The 24,193-nt window shown below is 59.6% G+C and overlaps 1 protein-coding gene across 5 annotated transcripts; it reads right to left on the minus strand.

Annotated features, from left to right (window-relative positions):
* Positions 1–1,259: 1,259 nt before the first annotated feature.
* Positions 1,260–23,658, minus strand: SH2B2 (SH2B adaptor protein 2). 5 transcript variants are annotated; one of them, XM_036904509.2, is made up of 9 exons: positions 23,554–23,651; positions 12,206–12,960; positions 8,961–9,062; positions 7,166–7,257; positions 5,752–5,843; positions 5,470–5,634; positions 4,760–4,968; positions 2,138–2,309; positions 1,260–1,727 (listed from the first exon to the last, which is right to left on the minus strand). In XM_036904509.2, exons 1-9 carry the CDS (start codon positions 23,594–23,596, stop codon positions 1,387–1,389), a joined length of 1,971 nt encoding a protein of 656 aa, XP_036760404.2. In that variant the 5' UTR covers positions 23,597–23,651; the 3' UTR covers positions 1,260–1,386. The 5 variants fall into 5 exon arrangements, with proteins under 5 accessions (XP_036760404.2, XP_057343257.1, XP_036760400.2 ...); XM_057487274.1 differs by having other exon boundaries at positions 5,470–5,631; positions 23,554–23,650; XM_036904505.2 differs by lacking the exon at positions 23,554–23,651 and adding an exon at positions 21,977–22,287.
* Positions 23,659–24,193: the final 535 nt, after the last annotated feature.

Genomic DNA, 24,193 nt, shown 5'->3' on the forward strand with positions numbered 1-24,193 from the left:
AAACTGGCTCTGGCTCCCTAGTGCCCTTCAGCTCTGGCCTGGCATTCAAGGCCCTGGTGGTCTCATGTCCCACGCCCTGCCCCATGCACTCACCCACCCCCATACCCTCAGTCAACTCAGGGCACCGCCTGTTTGGCCCCAGTGCATGTGCTGAGCCCCTAGCTACCCCTCAGGCCAGCCTGGCACAGAGCAGCCAGCTGAAATGCTTGAGGGGCAAAAGAACCCCCCCGCCCCCAAAAATGCTGCCACCCTCTGTGCAGCACCTGTGGTTTCCCCAGCATCCCAGGGAGTGGAACTTTGAGTGACAGGCCTGAGGGTCTTACTCTGGGTGCCACACTGTGGAAAGGGAACCCCTTTTCCCCTTTTCCTGCTGCTGGGCCTCCTGCCACTCTCCTTGGGAGAGCCTCAGCTCATTGCTGTCATCTCTCTTCTCCCCTGAATTCATTTTAACGTGGGAACATCTCAGGAGCAGTGCCTGGCAGCCATCCCTAGGGTGGGCGCAGACCCTTTCCCACTTTTTCATACTCTGTGCCCCTGATTCAGCAAAGGCCACAGCCTTCAGTACCTTGGCCCACACTCCAAGCGCAGATTCTCACTCCGGGCCCTCAGCAGGTAAAGTGGCCTCGGAAGTGGCTGACTGTGTCAGGGAGGGATGGGAGGGTCAGGGGACTGGGGACCCACAGCTGGACACTGGTCTGCAGGGAAGCAGGAGTAGGGGTAGTGGTGGGAGGATCCTGTAGGCCCCTTCCAAGTTTGAGTCTAGGTCAAATGTGGGGAACCCAGTTTCTCCTACTGCCTATCCCCCAACAGGCTAATGTGGCGGAATCCTGCACCCCCACCCCCGCCCCACTCACCTGCCCCAGGACACCATTACTCTCTCCTAGCCTGGGCAGGACTCCTCATCCTGACATTCAAGGACCCCATGACTTGGCCCCTTCCCATCCTTCATCGTGTTCCTGCATTAGTTCTGCCACCCTTCATTCTTGCTCCGAGCCTCTCTCAGGTCACTCCTCCCCCAGTTCCACTAAAGACCCCTCCCCAACTCCTGCCCTGCCCCAGGCAGTCTCCCTGAACTCTGCCTCTGGGCCCAGCCCTTTAGCTGCGTGGCTGGCTTTAAGAGAGAGCTGGGTGAGGGCCGGGTAAGCGCAGGCCACGGTGGGCTTAACGGTCCGTGTGTAGTACCCCCGCCTCTCCCACCCTCCGCCACAAGGAGCGGAGCCTGGGGCCAGGGCAGGAGAAAGGACAACAGGAGAGCCGGGTGCAGTCCCTAAAACAGGCTCTTTAATAACATTTATGTCTTCACTGAAGAGCTTCTCTTTCCCCACCCAGCACCGGGCTGGGGCCGGCAGGGTCCACAGGGCGGACACGTGCGCCCCCCGCGCCGGTCTAGTAGAAGGAGTACTGGTTCTCGACCGCGCGGGTGTGGCCGCGGGAGCCGTCGCCGGGCCCGCCTTCCGGGGGCCCGTCCGCACCGCCCGCCACCTCTAGCAGGCGCTCGGCGCTGTTGCTGCGGCTGCGCGCGCTGAGCGGGTCGTCGGCGACGCGCGGGGCGCCCGGCGCAGACGCGGCCGACGAAGACGAGGCGGCCGAGGACGAGGCGCCGCCAGCCTCCGAGGGCGAGGCGGGAGGGCAGGCGGCTGCAGCGAGGCTGGAGAAGTAGTGCTGGCCGGCCGGCTCGCTCCAGCCGGCGGGGGGTGCGGGCGCGGCGCTGGGCGAGGTTCCCGTGTCTGCAAAGGAGAGAGCAGCCCGTCGGGGCTGAGCTGGCAACCTTGACCCCGCTTTACCCCAGCCCCAGCGTGTCAGTAGGGATTTAGAGACTCGGGGTGCCCGGATTTAGTTCTGGTTCCAGCCCACCTCCCAGAATAACTCATGTCAAGGTACAGACGGCAGTACAGGGGTCTACGGAATGCCCTGGTGCTGCCTCTTAGTGACCCTGTTCCCCGTGCCAGGAATCACTCAGGACCGTGACCCTGTGGCGCTGCCACTCTCCTTCCAATCCTGGTGGCCAGGATTACTTACAACTGTCCAAGCCCTGGCACTCATCCCCCTGGGACTAGCAATGCTGGGTGGCAGCCTCTGGGTGGCTTCCATCTCCCCACTGCCCACTTGTTACACTGGCCAGGTGGGGGCATCTTACCAGGCGGGGGGCCCTGGGCCCTCACATAGCTGCGTAGGGTGATGTCTGCAGAGCCCCCTGACTCCAGAGGGATGGGGTGGGTGTGGAAGTGACGGAGCATGTCAAACACGGACTCGAACCACAGGTGCTGTACATGGCACTGCCCATGGCTGTTCAAGGACAGGCGCAGGTGCTGTGGGCACAGGTGGGCATGGTCAGTGGTGGGGTCCTAGACTGGCCACCTGCTGGGCAAGTGCCTTTCGGGGTGGGTGGGAGGACCATGTCTCACAGAGGCCATATGGGGCTGTGTCAGAGTGGGGGTCCCTCACACTTGAGCCCCATCTTAGGAGAGTTACTCCTGTGGTGGGGATCGGGGAGGAGGGCAACATAGCCAGGCTGGGATGGAAGGCAGCACCCACATCATGCCCTTCACGCCTCCCTAGTCTCCAACAGCCCTAGAAGGCAGAGATTACAGCCCCCAAGTTAGAGATGGACAAACTGAGGCAGAGGGAGGGAGTGACCCACCCATAGTCACAGGACGCAGAGTTAGGAAGAGAACTTGTGTTTGTGCGATTTTCCCCCCTCCAAACTGCCTCTGGGTCTGCCTGCTGTCCCTGAAGAGACAGGCCCAGAATGGTGGAAACAAGCCCACGGCTGGCGGGGGAAGGAGTGACTGCACGTGCTCCTCAGATGTCTGCGGTGGGAGCACCTGGAGCCCGAGAAACAGGGCTGGTTCCTCACTGGGTTTCCTGGGCCCACATGGGGCAGGCCATCGGGGAGAGGCACCACAGGTCCGTGGTCCCTAGCGGTGAGCCACAGGTCTGGTTTCAGCCCTGTTTTGCTCAGTACGTATCCCACAGGAGGAAGAATGCCGGTCTCTGGGGTGTGTGTGGCAAGAGGGGAGGTGCTGGGGGCATTCAGGATATGCACATGGCCCCCAAGGCCAAGATGGAAAGCTGGTCTAGTAGCTAACATAAAGGAGAGAGAAGTGCTTGGTGGGGGAGCAGGGTCCCATAAATGAGTTCTGCCACTCAGCAGGGCCAGAAGTTGCTAGAACAGTGAGAGCAAGCCCAGGAAGCATTAATGGCAGTCCAGGGCAGGGGCTCAGCCAGGGAGGAACAGCATAGTGGGGTCCCACCACAGTCTCAAATCTGGGCAGGGCTTTTGGGGGTGGAGGCCCAGGGCTGAGCTGGGCCCCAGGGGGTGAGTGCATCTCAGTCTTCAGGAGAATCTTCCAGACATTTGTTATCTGAAGGGGAAAAGAGGTGCCTTAGAAGGCAGAGGTCTTCCAGGAGGTGTGCAAGGAGGAGGCGGGGGTGGCAGGTGGTGGCAGTCTGCTCTACTCCACCACTAACTCATCCAACCCCAGCAGTCACCCTGCTCTGAGAGGGCAGCAGCTGGGGTGAGTCCAAGTCTGGGTCTTGCTCCCAGAAGAGGGAGCCTCCTGCCCTGCTTCTCCTTTTCAAACTTTCTCCACTGCATGCCCCACAGGGGTCTGGGCACCATCCTAGCCTCTGGCCCGGGTATGAGTCACATCCAAGCCCTCTGGGAAGGCTGCCTAGGTGACTCTGGCCAAGAAGTGAACTTCGGGCTGCCAGGGATGGTGTTAAATGCCTGGTTGCCAAAGGAACTAGTAAGAGCGGCTGCTTTCTAAGGAGGTGTCCCCGGGGAGGTGCTGCCTCCTCCATGGTGGGGCCAATGCTGCCGAGGAGGGAGGTCCAGGGAGCAAGGGGAGGGCCTGCACCGGGCCAGCTGGGGATTGTGACACTGAACACCAGTGCAGGCTTGGAGCAGGAGTCCTAGGGTGCCCCCCTGCTCCATCAGGGACTGGCGGGAACTGTGTCCAGGGAGGAGCCGGGCCAGGTCTGTTTCCTTATCGGAAACTTGGAATTGGGGGGTGGGAGCTTGAGGTTCCTGTCCACTCTGGTCACACTGTAACCTCCCCACAGTCACTTGACTCTTCTATCATATTTTCCTTTGTACTTTAGTTCATTATTAGCACACAATGCCCTTTCTTGAGGGCCCATCTGGGTGCACTGCATGTCTTTCCTGTGCCCTGTCCACCCTTCCACCTGTCTGCACCTCAAGGATTCTCCATCCACTGCACATCTCAGGTCAAAGTCCCTCCTACTCTGGCTGATGGGATCAGGGTGTCCTCTGGCCCTGCAGACTCTGCCAAGCAGCTCCCCTGCCCGCCCACCTGCTCCTCTCCTGCCCGGCCCTCTCAGTCCCACCTCCTTGTGTGGTGGTTCCTCTCCATGCCCTTGGGCCTGGGCCTGGCCCAAAGCTGGGGCCCAGGAGGGGTTGGTGAACTGACCTGAGCAGAGACCCTCAGAAGCACAGTGCTAGGTGATCCCCAATGCACAGGGTCCATGTTAAACCCTCAGAAGGGCTGGCCTTCTGTGGGCTCGTCAACAGCAGGTGACTCCCCCAGCTGGCTAACGGAGCTATGTCTGGGGTTGACTGCACCCCTCAGAAAGGTGTGGGAGGGACGGGGGTGATTCAAAGAGCATGCCCGTGGGAAGTCATGCCACACCTGCACCTGTGGAGCCGCTCTTGAAGCTCAGGTACAGCCTCAGACCAGGGCGGCCTCAGCCCCCCTCCCCCGGGGCCAGCCCCTCTGCCTCTGTCCCCGCCACTTGCCTTGGCTTTGCCCTGGAAGTTGAAGGTCAGCACGTATTCCCCAGGCCGAGTCTCACTCTGGCGGATGACGAAGAGGCCATGGCTCCGGGGCCCACCTGCCAGTACCAGCTGAGCTGCCTGGACCCGTGACAGCGTCCCGTGGAACCACGGGCAGGAGGAGAGCTCCAGCTCGGGCTTGACCTCAGCCTCTGGCTCTGCCCCCTCCTCCCCTGGAGAGGGATTAGATAGCGTGAGGGGCATGGGGGAGGCGAGGGGGGCAAATCATTGAGAGAAGACATGCAACATCTTGTTGGGTTTTTGCGTGTAAAATTCTGTTTGAATAATTTTAGAAAAGGCAGGGAGCGGACCCAACCCACTGGTTATACATATGAGATAAACTGAGGCATAGAGCATATGACTATCCTGGGGTCACTGTAAATCAGCAACAAACCTGGGAACAAGTCAAGTCTCCTTGTCCCCAACCCCTGGTTTGGCCCTTAGCACCCCTCTCTGGGAGCATTTTCTCTTGCAACCAGGGCCTGCGGGGGTGGGGTGTGGGTTGGGGGGGTGGTCACGTTCCCAGACTAGCCTACAAAAGCCAGGACTGCAGTTCTGTGCAGTGGGCCCAGTGGAATGAAATGTCACAGCCTCTGAGGCTCAGGAAGGGCTTTGTGGGGAGCCCTTGGGCCCCTGGGGCCTGGGGCAGGGAGAGGAGGTGGCTCCCACTGCACCTGTGTTACTGCTGTCACCCCTGCTGCCTACTGGAGGTTCCAGGGTCTCCAGGAAGGTCTCCAGTGGGACATGGACCAGGGACTCCCCAACGGCATCTCGAGCTCGGCTGTGTGGGGCTGTCACCACAGCTGCTGTTGTTTCTGGAGGCCGAGGCAGGTCTACTGCTGGAGAATTGGCAGGTAAGAAGCATGTCTGTCTGCCTGGCCATCCAAGAGAGATGGAGGGCCCACCCCTTCCAACCCTGCCCTCCACCACTCTAGCCAGCGATGTCCCCAACCTACCGTCCATCAGGAACTCACAGCTGCAGGAGGCCACACGGCTGGCCAGACAGCTGCCTCGGGCACAGGAGAGTTCAGTGTCTTCCTCGCTGTCCCTGTGGAGACAGGAAGGCAGAACCATGTATGTCCTGCCATGGGACTTGGACCCAGACCACAGGCTGCTCATGGAGCCAGCGAATGGCAGTCCTACAGTCAGCATCAGCCCTCTCCTGCTTACCTGGCCCCTCTGCCTCCATGTCCCTGATTTATGGCCGCCATGTGAGTGACTGGGCCATATGGAGAGGTCTCTGAATGGGTGCAGTCCCCCTTGAGGCCATAGGACCCCTGTCCACTAAGCCACAGGGGCTAGCCACCTCCTGGGATCCCATGGAGTCCCTCAGATGGTGGTTGGCACAGTGATGGGTGGGGCCTGGGCAGCTTCCTTCTTGGCCCTGGGCCTTTGTCTCCCATCTGTGACAAGAGGTGTCTGGGACCCTGCCAACTCTAAAGTATTGCAAAGTGTGGTTCACCTTCACAGGGGATGGGGAAAGAGTTTGCAGAGCAGATGGCTGGGAAGGTGGCAGGGGAGGGATCACAACCACTTTGGGGAACTGGGGGCCTGGGAGGCACTCAGGACTTTAATTGTGCTTCCTTAAATGAAGCTGTTAATTAGAAAGCAGCAGCCCATCCCCCTCGGGGCTCGGCTCACCCCGTTAGCCAGAGACTGCCAAGTGCTCTGCTCTTCGGCTGGCCTGCCCCTCCCTCTCCTGGCCTGTGCAGCCAGCCTCGCTGCTGCTCGGCCTGCTCTTACACACGCAGCTGAACGTGGCTGCTCTCTGCTTATTCCCAGCCATGGCTTTCCAGAGCCCCAGACCGGCATCTTCCCTGGCTCTCACCGAGGTCCCCTCAGCAGGCTTTAATTGTAGCTAGCTATCTGATGGCCTTGACAGTCCCTGCAAGGCCCAGGCTCTTGCACACCTCTGCACCTTCTGCTGGGTTGTTCTCTCTGCCCTCCTCCACCCCACGCCCTCTGCCAGGCTCAGGCCACTCCTTCTTTAAGTCTTGGAGGTGAGTACTTCTACCAATTCAACTTCTCTGGGCTCCTGGGCTGGGTCATGGGGCTCCCCTCTGTTGCCCACTCCTGGCCCTCAGGGCTCACCCCATCACTGCCATCTTCTAGAGGGGTCAGACCCGCCTGGAGTGAGGATAAGACTTGGTCGAACCTCCTTCCAGGTCCCCATGCCCAGGCCTTGCCGAGCCTGCTGGGGGTGGGGAGCACATGCCTGTGGTAGCACCCACCTGGATAGGGAGGCCATGAAGAAAGTCCATTTCTCAAGCGCTGGTCCTGCCATCACCAAAAAGCTGCTCCCTGTGGAAGGGCCCAGCCCAGCCAGACACCCACCCCATCTACCCATTACAGGGCCATTGGGGCACTCACCCGGGGTCCACGCAGCCCTGGATGTCGGCCACCCATGAGTGCTTCTGCAGTGAGTCGATGGTCTCCAGGATGTACTCTGCTCCATTCTCCACCTGGGGACGGGCCGCCAAGTCCAGACCACAGTCAGAATCTAACCTCCTCCTCCCTTGGCAGGGGGCTCAAGACTCCAGGACAAATGGCTCACCCCACTCCTCCCCAATGAGGCTCACTGGGGTGAGCAGCAGGGAAGACACTGGGGTCATCAGTGAGCATCACCCCAAACCCAGGCCAGGGTCCCAGGGTGAAGCCGCAGCCAGTCTCAGCAGCCCCTCCCTCCTGGGCCCACCCTGGGGTCACTGGGGATGATGTCCAGCCCCAGTTACTTAGGTCCTCAGGCCCCAGAGAGGCAGCCTCCAAGGCCATGCTGGCTGGGGAAGGGGTGGGAGGCCCAGCATCCCCAGCCTATGCCCTGGCCCCCTGGAGATGGGATGAAAGGGCATTATAACCCTCAAGTCAATGGAGGGCCAGCTGGCCCAGCACACTGAGTTGACGGGCTCACATGCCTCCTGCCTGCGACTCCATCTCTGTGGCCACGCTCCTGGGGTAAGCAGCCTCCGGAGGGGAAGCAAGGAGGCCAGGCCCAGAGTGTGACCCTACACGGATGTTTTCTGATTAACTCTTCCCAGCAGCCCCGTGAAGGAGGTGATATGTTTCCCCCATTTTGTAAGTGAGGAGACTGAGGTTCAGAGTGGTCACACTAGCACTCAGTGGCAGCGCTGGACCCTGCACCCAGGTCTCTGTGGTGCCAAGGTCCCATGCTCTCGGCTTTCTGTTGTGTGCCTCGGTTAAAACGTGGTTGTTGGACTTCCAAAGCTGAAAGGGTCCCCAGAGACCACTGTCAGCCCCTCTCTGAATAGATGGGGAGACTGAGGCCCAGCGTGCAGCTGGCAGGTGAGCCCATCTGCCTCAGTGCTCCTGAACAGAATCAGTAGCACACAGGCCACCCAGCCATCCTGAGTGAGGCTCTGGACCTGTCTCAGCTGGCAGATGAGAATGCCAGTGACTCAGGGCATGGGGTTGGCAAAGGTTTGCTAAGTGAATGAGGGAGTTCCTGATTAAACAAGGAGATGAGAAGAAACATAAACCCAACTGGAGTTTGGGTGGATGAGGTGGGGAGGGGAGGTGGGGCAGGCTGTGCATGCGTCTGTGCTTCACTCTGCTTGGGTGGGTGGAAACAGGCCTCCTTGCAGACTTGGCCTCACAAATACCCTCTAATCCTCTGAGGAAGCACAGGCCCACAGCCCTGGCAGCCTGGAGCTGTGTCCTCAGCAACCCAAGTGGGCCATCCCAGTGACATGGGGCCTGGAAAGAGAACTCCTTACCCCCCGACCCACTGGGGTGCCTCCTTGCCCATCCTCTGAGCCTTTGTGCCCTCTGTGGGACCGGGTGGCTTCCCACACGCCAGTGCCCAGGGACAGGAGCATTTGCATAACTGCGGTGCAATGGAGTGGGTGTGTGCTGGCCCCAGTAGGGGAAGGAAGAGGAGGAAGTGAAACTTAAAGGAGCTTCACCCAGGCACAGGAGGAAATGGGAACAGGGGCCCCAGATGGTGGGTGACACCTGGGTCATTTTGCTCTAGAGCCCAGGCCCAGATTCAAGTCCTAGCTATGTGCTAGATGTCTGTGTAGGGTCTTTCGGGACCCCCGGCCCCTGCCCTGCTGCTGGTTCCTTAGCTCACTGCCCCTGTGCCGTCCTACCTATAATGGAGGTGGTCTGGGGCAGCAAGGCCAGCTGTGGGGCCAGGGGGTCAGCTCACCTTGAGAACAAACGTGTTGTCCTTCTCCGGCATCTCCAGAGGCATGGTGGTGCGGACCTCGATGATGGCTGACAAAGGGATGCTGACCTTGGGCCTGGAGGCCTGGGAGGCCAGAGGAAGGGGCAGTGAGTGTCGCATCCTGAAACCCTCTCTTCCCTCTCTCTCTCACCCAGAGGTCAGAGCAGCCCTCAGCTTAGAATGCCACGGCAAGCCTGGTACAGAGGGGTGCCAGTCCCCATCTTTCAGACAGGTGAATTGAGGGAGTTCCAGGAGGTCATGGACAGTGCTGGAACTAACATCTGAGTCTCACACCCACCCTGTCTGTGGTTTTCACATTTTTGACCTTGAACCATAGCAAGAAATATATTTGACATTGTGACCCTGTATATATATACATATACACATATATACATATATATATATGCACGAGGTAAAAATATCTTGGAAACAGAGATTTTCCCAGACAATATTTACCCTGTATGATGGATATGGTATTTTCTAGTCTATTGTAATTCTAATTCATTAAGAAAACACTTACTCCCCCCTGCAGACTAGACTCTCCAGAGCATGGGTCTGGAGCCTCCAGCTCAGAACAAGGTTCCCAGAGCTGTGCAGGACCTTGTCTCTGGGTTGAGGACAAGGGACCATTGTGGGGTTTAATCAAGGTGAGCTGTCAGGGCTCCCTGCCCTGCCACAGTGTTTCGGGCCATGGCTCTAAGGCCCTGGGGACTGGATTGAGCCTGAGATTCCTGGCAGGGCTTGGGCTCCAGGACAGGGACTTTCTTAGGAGGAAAGGGAAGGGCCGCATGTTGGTTGGGCAGGCAGATGGGAATTCCTGGCAGCACTGGCTGCTGTCCAGAGGGTGCAGGGCTGGGTTTGGAGTGGTGACCAAGGGGCTTGGCTGACTGTGGCAGGCTATCCCACCAGCCAGTGGGGGCAGGAGTCACGGTCCTTAGTGTGAGGTCTGAGGCTGACAGAGCTCAGCAGCATGGTCCTGGACTGGGGATATCAGCTGGAGTCCTTCTGGCTGGAGGTAATTATGCCTCTGTCTGGTGTTTGAGGCACGTCTGTCCTGGCCCAGTGGCCTTTCACCCTGCTCCAGGCACACCTCACTGTTCCCACTTCCCTGGACAGAGTCGTCAGGCTGTTACACACTTCCAGGTCTTTGTTCACTCAGCTCGTGCCTCTAGAAATACTTGCCCGGACTCTGGGGCCTGGTGAACACTGCAGCCCAAGATTCCCCTCCTTGGGACCCCCAGAGGGCCCAGTGCTCCCTGCATTGAGGCCTCCCATGTGGTCCTGCAAACAGGTTTCCTGTTGGCTCCCATCAGTGGGGCCAGCTCCACTGGTTCCTGGCTCCCCAGGGCTGGCCTAGGGCTGCGAGGGGCCAGGAGGCCGGAGACTTGATTCGTGCGCCGGAGGGGAATCTGAGGATCCCAGGAAGTAGCTCCAAGCCTGCAGACCCCACACTTTTGTGCTCCCAGAGTCTCCAGAGACAAGAGATCTGCACTGAGTGGGTAACATGACTGAAAGGCGAGGCAGGTGGGGGCGGGGTCAGCGGGGGTGTTCTGTGGGACCCAACTCATTTGGGAAACCCACCTGAGCCCCAACCGTAGTATAAATACCACTGGGTAACTCCTGAATTCAAACATTTGCATGAAAAAAGCAGAGTGGGAGGCCAGACCAGGGTGTAGGAGCCCAAATGCTTTTCTCAGAGGTTAGAAAAGTGACCCCCTCAGGAACCCTGTCCTCTGCGGGCAGTGGACGGTGGGCTGGGGAGGGGCTACCAGAGAATCACAGCTGCTGCCCCTCCCCTGAGGGCAGCCGCCACCGCTATTCACAGCCAGGCAGCTGTGACTGTCATTCAGAGCCTGGGGATTGGTGCCTTGGGCCTGTCCCTGTCCTTTGGGTGACCCTGGGCAAGCCCCAGCTCACTTCCCACCCTCACTGGGCCTCGGTCTCCCTGTCTGACCAAGCAGGTGGCATTGGGCTTAGTGGTCTGTGGATGTAAGTAGTCTACGGATCTCTCAGGGACCTAATGGTGGGGACCTGGGCAGGCAAAAAGCCCTTGGAAAGTCTAAGGGTCCGGGGACTCAGGGAAAAAGCTCTTCAGAGATTATGTCCCTGGGAAGTCACCTCGCCAGAGTCCATGCAGCTCATGGGCACACAGCCTGGGGGGAGCCCACACTCTGCATCTCCCTTGGAGACAGACTGGGAGGTGAAGAAAGAGGCCTGAGATTGAGGGTGACTAAGGGCAGCTGGCGATAGCGTGGGCCGAGGTGGGTGGGGACCTGTAGTGGTTCTTAGGGGTGCTGCCAGCTGCTGCACCAGCACAACCTCCCCCCTTCCTGAACCTCCCAGTGCACAAGGAGCCCCCATCTCCATGCTCCTTTCTTCCCGGGACCACCAGGGTGGTGGGCATAATTAGCCCAGCTTTGCCACCCACCAGCTGTGTGACTTTGGACAGGTCACACCTGCTCACTGAGTATTCCTTTTCTCTTCTGTGACCAGGGGAATGTGGTGGCCACCTTGTCCGGGGTCATGGGAGGACGAGCCTGCCCACCAGGCTTAGGGCCAAACATGTGGTGGGCTCTGGGAAAGCAGGAACCAATGTCACAGTTATTCCTACTTTGCAAACAAGGCAGGTCTGCCACCCTGGAGGAGACCCAAAGCTGCCCCCCAGGGAGTCTGATGGCATACCTCCAAGAGTGGGGAGGGCACAGTGTACTCAGGTGAGCAGCAACGCAGGGGACAGCTGGAAGAAGCTGTTTTGGAGACCTGGGCTGGAAAGGGCCACCTGGGCAGAAGCCAGCCTGAAGTCCGGCAGCCAAGCTGGGGCCCAGCAGATTCCCACTGGGCCAGGGGCAGACCTGCCCAGGAAGGCTCTCTGAGTGTGCACTGTCACTCCCAGCTCTCACCCCTCCTCCTCTCTGGAAGTTCCAGACACCCAGGGGCCCCAGGCGAGGAAGAGATGACAGCAGGCAGCTAGGTTCTCCCACACCAAGAACAGTGCCCCAGAACCCCTCCTACAGCCACGGAGCTCTTCTGACACCTCACAGGTGGAAAGGGGTCTTAAGGGGTGACCTGCAGGAGAGGCAGAGTGGGGCCCACATCCCAGGCCCCTGACACTGAATATTCCATCCTTCCAACCTCACCCAGCAGTGCAGTTCCGGAGGCCAGCCCCTGGCACCCTCAGCTGCTGCCCAGGCCCCTCCACCGCCCCCCAGGTGGGGGCTGGTGCTCACCTTGGGCGGCACGAAGAACTCGAGGCGAAAGCGCTCGCCCGCCACGGCCCTGCGCAGGAGTAGGCGGCACTTCTGCCAGTGGGCAGCGCCCCCTGGACCCGCGGCTGCATCATCAGCCACCATGAAGCGCAGCGCGCCCTCGCGCTGGATGTCCACCAGTTCCACCTTGGCCGCCAGCGTCCGAGGCAGCCGCAGCCGCCGTGTCCACTTGTCGCGTGGTTCGGCTGGGGGCTCAACAGCCCGCGGGGCGGTGTCGGGCTCGGGCGAAGCGCGCCGGTGCCACATGTCGCGCACGCCGTCCACCACGCATAGGCTCATGTTACGCAGCGAAAAGCCCTTGCGGACTCTGGCCTTGGCCGCAGCATGCGCCGTCACGTCCTCCGAGCTCCGCGAGTGGCCGTACGCCGCCGCCTTGAGCGCCGCAGGCCCCGCCGGCTCCTGCTCCATGGCGTCGGGGTGCTGGGCTGCCCCTGCAGGCGCCGGCCCGGCCACCAGCACGCGGCGCACCGCTTCACCGAACACGTCCAGGAAGTTTGTAGCGAAGTGGCGGGAGAAGGAGGCGCCTGCGTCGGGGGTATCGTAGGCTGGGTTGTCCCGCAAGAAGCGGCAGAACTTGTGTGCGAAGTCCACGGCAGCTGCCTGCGCATGCAGCTCGCAGAACTGCCGCCAGTCCGGGACCGGGACCGGGGAGGGGGCGGCGGCAGGGCCAGGGGCGGCACCATTCATGGCTTCCGTCCCATCGCAGCCCCCTGCGGCTGTGGGCGAGAAGAGCTCAAGTGACTTCCTGACCTCTGACCAGATTGCCCACCTGTACCCCTGGCCTGCCCGCTTCCCCAGGGCTTCCTGGGGCTGTGTTGTGTTAGGGGTTGGGGGCTACAATATGCAGCCATTCAGAGAAGCGCCACTGTGTGAACAGGCCGACCAGGGTGAGGGCAGGCGGGAGGCAGCGTTGGCAGGAGGCAGTGTCTGTGTGAGGGGATTCCCCCACATTCACTGTCCCAACAGCAGCCTCAAGGAACCCCAAGGTCACTCCTGGGGTTGGTGAGGAAGGCTGGGATGACAAGTGCCTTGGAGTGGGCTTTAAGATAGTTTACTTCCCTAAGTAACCTCTTCTGAGGGCTCCCCAAGCCCAGGGGACAGGAAGAAGTCACGTGCAATCCTTTTGGCTCTTAACCTTTAAAATATGACATGAACCAACATCCCCCCACCCCCACCCCCACCCCCAGGCTGCTGTCCAGGGACCTACATAATCATTTCTCTTGCCTGCAACACTTTAGCAGCCTCTTCACTGGTACCCCACAGGACCTGATGTCACACCTGATTATAGTCTGATCTCCACCCAGGAACCCAGTCGTCATTTCAAGTTAAACGTAAGACACATCAGGTCCCTCCTCTGTTCAAAATCCTGCACTGGCTCCTATTTCAGTCAAGAGTAAAAGCCAGAGTCCTGCCCATGGCTCCTAAGGCCTCACATGATTGCCTCCATTTACCTTTGAGCTTATTTCCTGCAGCTCTCCTTGTCCAGTGTGCTCTGGCCACACCTGGGTCCCACCCCAGGGCCTTTGCACTTGCAATTCTCTCTTGCACTTGTCTGGTACGTTCTTTCCCCTACACTCCTTCTCTCCCTTCAGGCTCCTGCTCAAATACCATCTTGTTTGACAGCCTTCCCTGACCACCACTTCACTGAGTAAGAAATGCTCCTGTTGGCATCTCCATGTCCTTTGCTTGTTTGTCTCTCCATATTGCTCATTGCCATCGGACATGCCATTTGTTCACATGCTCGCTTGTGTTGGCTTCTCCCTACCCCTACTGCACCCTCACTGAGAATGCGCAGGGATTTTGACCACCTCTTAAGTGGCTGTGCTCTCAGTGCTGGGCACATGGCAGGCTCTCAGTAAACACTGAATGAATAGATGAACAGATGAATGTGTTTAGTACACCAGACATGTCACAGCCTAAGCCCTCAAAAGAGGCATGAGAATACACAGCTTGCTAGTGACGGGCCTGGGATTCTCACCCTCACTCCAGGACTTGGGGGTTGCCTCCCAGAGTGGACTGAGTATGACCAGTTTTTCATAACGGCATTGAAGGGGCTGCCTCCTTTGACTTCTTCCCATCACAGTGACCTGTACACTCTACTTGTGTTCCCACCTCCTGGAATCCTGTTCCCTCCAGAACTCCCACCCAAATCTGACCTTGAAAATGCCTCAGTCCAGGAATCCCAGCAGCCTCCTCACCCCAGCTTCCTCCTGTTTCCAGACCCTTCTGTCCTTCATCAGTCTGGATCGCTGAACACATGGCATGTGTCCAGTCATTTGGGAGCCTTCCCCCCTTGTCCCCCAAGGTGGCATTCACCCCCGGAGGCACAGGCCCAGCCCATTTTTTAATGCAACCTTCCTCCCCAAGAGCCGGGTGAATATTGCCAGTGGAGAATAAGTGGGTTGATACTGTCTTATCCTGGCTTGGGGATCCCCTGAGGGGACCAGCTGTGTTAGGGGGTCTGGGACACAGGGTCATGCTCTCACCTGCCCTCCCAGGATCCCTGTTTCCTGGCATGGCCCTATCCTTGCAGCTGCTGGGAGTTCCAGCTCATCTCTCCTCTGAGATCCAAAGTGTAATTAAACGTATAAAAATAGCTGCCCCACTTGTGTGAGATCATCTGTGGGGCCTCTGGGCACAGGGCACCAGAGGAGGTCCCTTTCACCTTGGGGCAACCTCAGCCATTGATCTGCAGTCGGTAACCACAGGACAGCCTTGGGGAGGAAGCAGGCAACTAGGTGAGAGCACATATGACGGTATTCCCAGCGCATAGGCCTCCTCGGAGACACGTGCCCTGGTACTGGGAGAGAGGGCAGCAGGGAGTGAGGAAGGTTTGGGGCTTCATGCTTGCAGAGCGACCGCAGTGCACACATGAGCAGTGAACTGGAGGCAGGTTCTCAGAACGTGGGGAGGATGGGGGCTGAGGCACCCATGAACTTGGCTCAGGCTGGGCCTTTTTTCTGCCCTGCTCGTCCACCTTTCTTTATCTGGCTAACTCCTACTCATCCTTCAATACTTAACCCCCTTCCTCACTTTAAAAATGGGGATGAAGTCTTCCTCCCTAACTAGGAGGTGGTCTTTGTAGCATCACAATCCATGTGCAGCATGGAAGGGCTGGGAAGTTTCCAATCCTCCTCACAGACCAGCCAGTGTGACACCCAGTCAGTGATACAGAGCCCTCTGCCACTCTGCAGGAGGCCACAGCCCGATGTGGGAGCAGAGCCCCAGGGTACGGGTGGACAAACTTGCCCAGTGCCCACTGCCCAGGCTGGCTGGAGGGCTCCAGTTGGTGGGGGGCCCTCTGGGAATGCCCACCTCAGTCTGCCTGACCCTCTCCTGTACCCACTGCCATCCTTACTCAGCTGACTATTCAAATTCTACTCAGCCGTTATAAACTATAAACCTCTCTTCTTCAGGAAGCCCTCCCACCCCCGGCCCCTCTCTGAGCTCCCATGGTCCCTGTGGTCCTTGGCCCTCTTGCTCCTGTGGGCAGGGTCCCAGCTCCTCCCCCCGTGACCCCAGGGAGCACGAGACCTGCTGACTCAGTCCAGGGAAGGCACACACTGGGCAGTGGCAATCTGGGCTCTGTCCCAGGCCAGGTCATTGTCTCCCCAGGCCTCAGCTCCCCATCAATAACACGGGGTGCTGGAGCAGGGGCCTCCAGGGCTCCTGAATGTGATGGCCCTTGGGCACTAAAGACAGGCCTCACTGTCATTCCACTGGGACCAGGGCCAGGCAGGAGGTTGCCTCTCACCCTTAGGCTTATTCCGTGAAGACTGGGGCTAGAGACAAAGGGAGGCCCCCTGGGGCTGGGGAGCAGGTGCCGGCCCCAGGGTCCTTGGGTGGACAGCCCACCCTCCCCCAGTCTATTACCCCAGGGTTTTCTGAGGCTCAGCTGGGCTGTCTGGCTTCTCTTCCTAGAAAAATGTTTTTGTTTCCATCTCACCAAGGCCAGAGCACGATGGGATGTGGACTTCGGGGAGGGGGGGCAGAAGCCTAATTGAGTCTCTGCCTGTTGCCCTTCCAGGCCATGGACTCTACTAACCCCTTGGAAAGGAACCCAGACTGGAGGCACCCCCCGTCTCCCTGCCCCCCAACCGGGTCAGATGCCTGGGAGAGGGGGTGGCTGGCCTTCCGGTGGTAAAAATAGCGCTGACAATTGGAAAAAAAAAAGGCCAGTCAGCCACTGCTGGCACGTAGTTCCAGACCCCATGGCCAGGTCATTCCTTAAAATATTGATGAGGCCCCAGCCACCCCCGCTAATGGGCAGGGACTATTCGATCCACTGCACAGTGGGTGGTGGCCTGGGGGGCAGGGAGGCATCAACCCTGGCCACACCCCACAGGGGCTGTGTTTCTGCGGGAGCCCCAGCTGGAGCTGGCTTCCCCACCAAAGGGGACAACCAACCTCAGGAAAGGGAAGGCGGTCCCGCAGTGCAAACCAGTCACCAGAACTCTGAAAGGCTGTCCTGGCCTGCTGTCCCTAGGCAGGGCCGGGTCAGCATCCCCCTCTGCCAAGACGCCTGGCCCTTTACCTGCACCCTCACTCACCTCTGAGCTTGGAGGAGCACACAGACAACTAGGTGTGGGGAGGGTCAGAACCAAGGGTGCTCTGTTCTGGGCTGGGCACTGCCTCCCTCCCCTGAATCATTCATAATGGGGAAAGTGGGGCCTCTTCTTGGGCACCCGTCTCCCTCCCAAACACAGGAAGAGGAGACAAGGCCTCACTTGGTTCTTCCCTGCCCGCTGGGACGCTGGCCTGAACCATGCCCACTGATGTCCTCTCCTCTGGGCTTAGGACCACTGGCCCGGCGCACCTAACCCTGTGCTTGACAACCAGGGCTCGTTCCGTGTTCCATCCTGCTGCTCCTCCAGCTGCCCTCCTGGCCTCTGTGAATAGTCCTGTCCAGCCCTCTCCTTGCACCCCTCCCCCTGCAAGACACAGTCTTTGGGGCAGGCTGTTCTTCAGCCAGGAGTGCCTTCTGCCCTCTGGCTGCCTGACTCTGTCTCCCCAGCCAGTGGAATTTCAGGGTACACAGGGCACATTTCCTGTTTCACTGTTGGGTGTGTGGGTGTTGGTCCTCAAGTCTGTTTCTCACCTCACCCCACCAGGAAGTGCCCCCACAGGGCAGGCTCTGAACCAAGGCCTCCTGCCCGAGTGAGGTGTGGCTGGAATTCCCTGATCCTCCCATCTAGAATACCTGTGCTCATCCCACGACCCTGGCAGAAGGCAGGAGTGGACCTGACTCTTGCAGAAGAAAGAAGTGGGCACAATTTTACACCCTTGAACTTGCTGGGATTTTGCTGCAGACTGGGTTGTGGGAGGAGGGTGCTCATACTAGTGACAAGGACAGGTGCAGATTAAGAGCCTTTGGGACTCTGCCCCGGATGGGTGAGTGGGAGGGAGGACACTCAGGTGGTCCTGACTTTTCTGAGCATCAGTTTCCATAGTTGCAAAGTGGGACCATCCTGCTCTCCCACACAGACTGCTTCATCGTCTGAGGCCTGAGCATTGCTGGGAGGCAGCTTTTAAAGCTGGGAGAACAGGTCTGTGCCTACTGAATCCACTTGCCTTTCCCATAGCTGCCAGCCTTTGCCATTGTGCGAGGGTAGCAGCCTGTCTGAGCCTCCTGGCTCCCACTGATGCCCCATCTTGACAAGCCCTGCAGGCTCCAGGACCTGCAGACCTCCAGCTACATCCAACACAGGGGCCCCACTGCCTGGGTGGCTCCATACCTCCATTACCTGGTCATCTGACACATGGGACAGTGGAGTGGTTAAAAGTCTGAGATCTGGAGCCAGACTGTCTGGGTCTGAATTCCAGCTCCTCTGCTTCCTAGCTGTGCGACTGTGGTTAAGTGACTCAGCCTCTTGGGGCCTCAGTTTCCTCATCTGTTAAAATGGAGGGTAATAACGGCACTGACCTCAAAGGGCTGTCATGAGGACTAAATGAGTAATTTGTTTAAAAATCAGAGCTCCTTTGCTTCTACTTCCTGAATGTCTTGCATCCATGCCCTCCATTCTTCCACTACTTTGAGCAGATGCCTGCAGAGGCCTCTCCTACTGTCCCAGCCCTGATGAATCCAGGCCCCAGTGTGGCCAATGTCACCTATCCAGAACTCAACTGGGCCCCTGTTTACGCCCTTCTCCCTTCCCATCTTCCCTGCCAGGGAGAGAGAATTCTCTCATTGCATATATATGAGGAAACAGGGTTCTGATATGGGAGGCGACTGGCCATGATTCACTGGATTTGTATTGTGCACCCCAGGCTGTGTATCAGGTGCCATGCTGGTGGGTCCAGGGCCACAGAACGGATGGGGTTAGTGAGGAGCCAAGTTCAGGTCTGTCCCTTTCTGTAGCACATGCTACTCCCAAGGCACAGCTGGGGGACCCAGGCCCGCTTTGGGAAAGGAAATGCCCACCCTCAGAGGAGGGGGTACTCCAACAGGCTGGAGGGCAGGAGAATCCAGATCTGGGGCCCATGACAATAAGCTATGCCAGGACCTGAGGGCTTAGGAGGGAAGCTCATCCTCCTTCAGGAGCACCTGGTGCTGGACAGTTCCTGGACAGGCACTTTAAGTGGAGAGCAGGCTGGGATGTCTCTAGCTGCACTGGCAACGCTCTCCTGGCCTGAGCCTCACCGTCTCTCCATCTTCCAGTGTCACGATCTCACCTAGGTCCTGATTCATACCCCTCCCTGGCCTCCTGGGCCCCTGGCCCAGCCCCTGAAACCTGCAGGATCCCCCCACCACTCAGCCTCTGGCTTTTTCTTGACACACGTACCAGGGACTCCTGGACCTCTAGTGCCAACCTCCCCACCCCAGCTCTGAGTACCTCAGATCTCTTGATACTGAGGATGCTTATAGAGGTTCCCCGGGCCTTTCTCCAAGCAACTGAACTCCCCACCTGGCTGATCTCCAGGCACTTCAAACTCACCACATCCAAGTTCTAATACATCTTCTTACTTCAACCCTGCGTGGCGTCTGTTCAGTCTCAGCACCCAGCCCAGCAATGTTCCACCTGCCCTCACTCCTTTACCCCAGTAGCTGGCAGGCCCCAGGCACTTGGGAACACCCCCTTTATCCTGTCCCCACCTCCACCCTGTTGCCCATGCCCCTCCGTAACACCACATGGCTGTGGCCTGTCTTCTCCACCAGACCATGAACCCCCAGCTGGGTGTTACACCCACACCCAGGTGGGCCTGATACACCGAGGATTGGAAAATATCTAGAGAATGGAGCCCAAACTCTGCTTCACCCAGAGGACCCAAAAGATCTGTCCTCCCACACACTGATGCCCTGCCTCGCCCTGCCCAAACAGGTGTGGGTTGTAACCTCCTTTAGATGTTCAGAGTCATACCTGCTCTCCCTGGGACACAATGCAGCCATAAAAACAGACCCAACCAGGTGAGAGGGGAAGGGAAACTTCCCCAGGCTACAAAGCTGCCACGGCTTCTCTGGTCCCATGTGGACTGTGAGGAGCAGGACGTGAGGCAGGGCATCAGTGCCAGAAGCCAGGAGGCCCAAGGCAACTAAACCGCAGTTCCCTACATTCCAGGTTGGGTAGACAGTGCAAAAAGTAAGAACCAGGCTCCTGTGAGAGAGAAGTGCTTTGAGGCTCTGCTTGGTTGAGTGACTTTGGGCAAGTCATTTCACTTCCCTGAATCTGTTTCTTTCTCTGTAAAGCGGAGATAATAATAGTACCAAACCCACAGTGTTGTTAAGATTATATGAGAAACAGCACAGTTGCCCCTAGCCTGGCATGAGTCAGCTTGAAACTAAATGCCCAGGGGGCTCTACCTGGTTGGGGGTCCCACCTCCAACACCAGCTAGGGAAGCCCACCCTTGGGTGTGTGTGCATATTCTCCACTAAATAGGAAGGAGGGGTTTGGAAATTTTAGACAGTTTTTAACAATAAGAGTATGCGTGAACCCTCGATTACTTAGAGCTTTTCAGTTAAGCCAGATCAGACTCTCTTGCTCAGCATCATTCACGCCCCCTACAGGAGAGGAGTGGGGGGAAACAGCCTGTGGGAAACTGACTTGGAGACCACCATAAATGCCTTGACTCATGCCAGCCTAGCAGCCAGCTCCCACTGCCAGCTCTCTCCCAAGGTTCTTAGAGCTGAAAGGGTCGAGGCCACTCCCCCATCCAGTGGCCTCCTGGATGAAGCAGGGAAGTCAGGACGGAAGAGATTTGTTAAAAGTGGAGGCAAAGTAGGAGGGGTTCAGATCATACTCTCACCGAAGGGAGCCAAAGCCTCTTAGGGAAATCACTTCCTCCTTCCTCCTGCCCGCCCCCCGCAGGAGGTGCTCACTCACCCCGTGCTCAGTGCTCTTGTGTTGGAGGGGGCTACTCTTGCTGGCCACCAAGCTAGGAAATAGGTAGAACCATCCTCATTTGACATGGTGGATAATAGAGGCTCAAAGGGCAAAGACAAGAGTTCGACACAGGCAGACTCCCAACCCTGAGGTTCTCCCCTGCATCGACTCGGTGTGAACACAGATCCAGGGCTATCCACAATCAGTTACTCCTGCGGCTGCCCGGTACGCCCTGCACTCCTGAGGGGCCCCAGTCACAGCAGACTGCTCTCCCTGAAGACCTCACTTCGCAGGCTGCTGGGGGCCTGGCCGGGTCCCCGGGTTTGCTGGCCTCGGCCCGCTGGGCTGGAGCGGTTCGGTGGCCCAGCGTTGCCCGCAGGTTCATCAATGGCCGAGGCCGAAGGGCCTGAATGGAGGGCATGAACACGCCCCTCCTTAAAGGCGCCGGCCTCTGAGGCACCCTTAGCGGTCCTCCCCACCGTCGAGAGCTGCCGGAGAGCTCCCGGGTGGGTGGGTCAAGAATGGTGGCTGTGAGAAAGAAGGCCTACGCCGATGGACGGCGTGCCGGCCCGGCGGCTGTAGTCTGGAGAGGGTCCCTCCTGTGGTCCACCCCCCGCCCTCGCGGCCAGGGAAGAAAGCCGGGCACCACCCCCCGCCCCAGCCAGAGACCCCTCCTCCAAGGGGCCCTCGGCGCTAGCCCCGCCGCGGGGCCCTGGCCCTAGGAGGGGGCGGGAGCGCAGCTGCTCCGGAGGAGGCTCGGAACCTCCCACCACCCCCGCCGGACCTGCGATGGGGTACGGGGAGCCGATCCCCGCCAGGGGCGCATCTCCTCTGTCGCGCTTCCTCCAACCCGCGCACACAAAGACGACACGCGCGGACCAAGGCGCGTGCGGCCGCGCTCCCCGGGGCAGCCGTACGCACATGCACGCACGCCCTAAGGGACGGACGGGGTCCGGGGTGATGGACGAGGGGACGAGGGAACTGAGGACAAGCAGGCCGTACCTACAGGGGCGCAGCCTCGGCCGAGCGGGCCGGGGCGCCGGCAGAGCGCTGCCCGGACCGCGGCCGGGCTCCCGGAGCCCGGCGGCTCATGGCCCAGGACGGGTTCGGGTTCCCTCTGGGTGGGAGCCGGCGGCGGCGGCGGCTTCTTCCTCCCTCGTCCGCAACCTCGAAGGCTTGTGCGCTCCTCACCGGCCCCGCGCGCCCCGGGCTCGGTTCTCCCAGCGGCCGAGCCCCGCGCGCTCAGAGTCCAGCCCCACGCTGCACGCGCCCCGCCCCGCTCCACTCTCGCGCCCCGCCCGCGCGGCGCTCGCCTCTCTGGCTCCGCCCCCGGCAGAGCCCCAGCCCCGCCCGCCTAGCGCCGCGCCCCCTGCCTTCCGCGGAGCCCTAGCGGCGCCCGAGGCTGGTGCTTACCTCCTCCGGTTGGCAGCGGCGGCGGCGGCGGGGCGGCCGAGCCCTGGGGCCAAGAGGAGTAGCCTCCCCATTTTGGGCGGGAGTCCGTGACCGGCCCGTCCCGCGGAGCCGGTCCCAGGCCAAGCGCCAGAATTACCCCTCTGCGAGGACGTTCTCCGGACCCCAGAGTGGTGGCCCCCGGAGCGCGGCGGGTGGAGGCCTAGTGGGTGGTCTGAGTTGTGGGGTGAATGGGGCTCTGAGCTGTGGGGTGAATGGAGCGTGGGCACTCCTCGTGGACAGGCGCTTGGCGGGGGCCGTCACTGTCAAGTCCTGCCACGGCCGGGACAATGAGAGCCTCCAGGAAGCCCAGATGTCGCAACGGGGGAAGTTGACGTCTGGTTCTCATAAATCCCGAGGACTAGCACCATGCCCCCTCCCTCCAGCACCCCCGGTGCCGGAAACCACCCTGGGGCTGCAAGGCCGGGAAGACCCCACCTCCCTCTTTATAGTGTTGGGGACACTGATGCCACTCCGAGAGAGTTACCAGGGGTGTTAGGGAGCTGATGTCTTGGGAGGGGAAACACAGCCCTGGCTTCCTCTCCCCTGCTCTGTTCCACAGCCCCAAAACATAGGTTAGGGGCTGAGAGCAGTCTGGCTAGGAAAAGAGACTCCCACTGGCTTTTGCTGGCACTTTGGCCTGACCCCTAGCCATCTGTGGGCTTCCAGGAGGCTTCCCAAAAGAGGCCAAGGAGCTCCAGCAGGCCTGGAAGGGGTCCGAAGGAGCTGTAGTGCATCAACGTGAGCAGAAGTATGGAAGGGCTGTTCAGCGATGAGACCTATTGCTTGCTCCTGGGGAGCTGGGAGGAGGGTGCCTGAGCTGCTCCCCTTCTCTCCCTTCTTGCCCCCTGCCGCAGTTCTTCAGCCCCCACAGGCAGTTTGATCAGCTTCTCCCTGCCCTCACTAAATCCTCTGCAGCCTCCACCTCTGGCAATTCTTTGGTCTGCCATGTCTCTCAGGTAGCCAGGAGGGCCTCCATCTGTTGCCCTCCCCTACCCATAGTGACCTTTGACCCTTGCAAAGAGCCCTTTAACCTTTTCCAAAGCCATTTCACATCTCTAATTTCCCAAGAAGCAGGACTGGCAAAGAAGGGTTTTTATCCCAGTCTTGTGGGTGGCAAGGGTGGGGCCTTAGAGAGGAGGAGTGGGTTGGTGAAAGTGGAGATGTCTGAAGCCCTCACCTCCTACCTGCCAGCTGTGGGCTACCTTCCCTAGGGGCACTGAAGCAAGGAGGGCTTTGTCTGAGGGCCTGGTACCTAGCCCCACCCCCACCCCCGCCTTCCACACACAAACCAGCTGCTCTCTCAGCAGGACCTGGTCAGGAAATATTTAATGTATGCTTAGGCACCGACCAGCCATGGATTGGACCAGCCATAGATTGGATGCCTGGCTAGGACGCCAATCTATGAATGAGGCTGGGAATGGTGTGGGAGAGTTGGGGGTGGGTGGGAGGGTGACCACCTGCAGAGTGGGAGCAAGGTGGCCTGTCTGTGGACCCCACCTTCCTGAAAGATGGGAGAGCCTGACCTCCTGTGGACTCACCTGGTTCCAAGTGGTGGGCTGAGCTCCACTGGTGGGCTGTCATTGGCCAGGGAGGGTCCTGGGGTGTGGAACCCTGGGCAGGACAATAGCTCCGATCCCCAGGGAGGCGGAAGTGAAGCGGAGCCAGCTGCCTAATGACTCTGACCCACAAGAAGGAACTGGTGGGAGATGTGGAAGTGGCAGGGGCAGGGCAGGGTGGGGGTGCTGGCCAAGCAGTTCTGTTATGGGGACAGGAATGAGGGTCAGGGAGGACGAGTCCACCCGGGGTCCCCGAGGACAGGAGGCGCTGGGGCTTTGGAGGAAATTCTCATGGGGCAGATGATGAAGGGTGCTGGGGTGGTACCCCAAAGGGGTCCCTGGATGCCCAAGCTGTAGAGTGTTCAGGACTAAAACCAAGACAAGGGATAGACGGGGGATTCTGGCCTGGTAGACTGCAGGGTGGGAACTGGGTGTGCAGCCAGCCTCGTAGGCCACCAGGCCACTGGGTAACACCGACCACCACAGACCAAGAGGAAGCCCCTGTCTGGGTGGGAGGGGATCCCCATGAGTGGGGCTGGGCTGGGCACCAGGAAGCCCTGAAGCTGTGGCTCAGGGGTGTCCCCATGCAGGCTGGCACTCAGGGACTTGGTGGGCACTGGTT

The sequence above is a fragment of the Manis pentadactyla genome, chromosome 10, assembly GCF_030020395.1.
Source record: "Manis pentadactyla isolate mManPen7 chromosome 10, mManPen7.hap1, whole genome shotgun sequence".
NCBI classification, from domain to species: Eukaryota; Metazoa; Chordata; class Mammalia; order Pholidota; family Manidae; genus Manis; species Manis pentadactyla.

Excerpts from the sequence above, each read along its gene's own strand:
- SH2B2 (XM_036904509.2), bottom strand. The coding sequence starts at position 23,596 with ATGACAGCCCACCAGTGGAGCTCAGCCCACCACTTGGAACCAG. Across the intron at positions 5,844-7,165 it reads CAGGGCTGCGTGGACCCCGG|GGACAGCGAGGAAGACACTG; the intron begins GTGAGTGCCCCA and ends CTGTCTCCACAG. Across the intron at positions 5,635-5,751 it reads CTGTGAGTTCCTGATGGACG|CAGTAGACCTGCCTCGGCCT; the intron begins GTAGGTTGGGGA and ends CCAATTCTCCAG.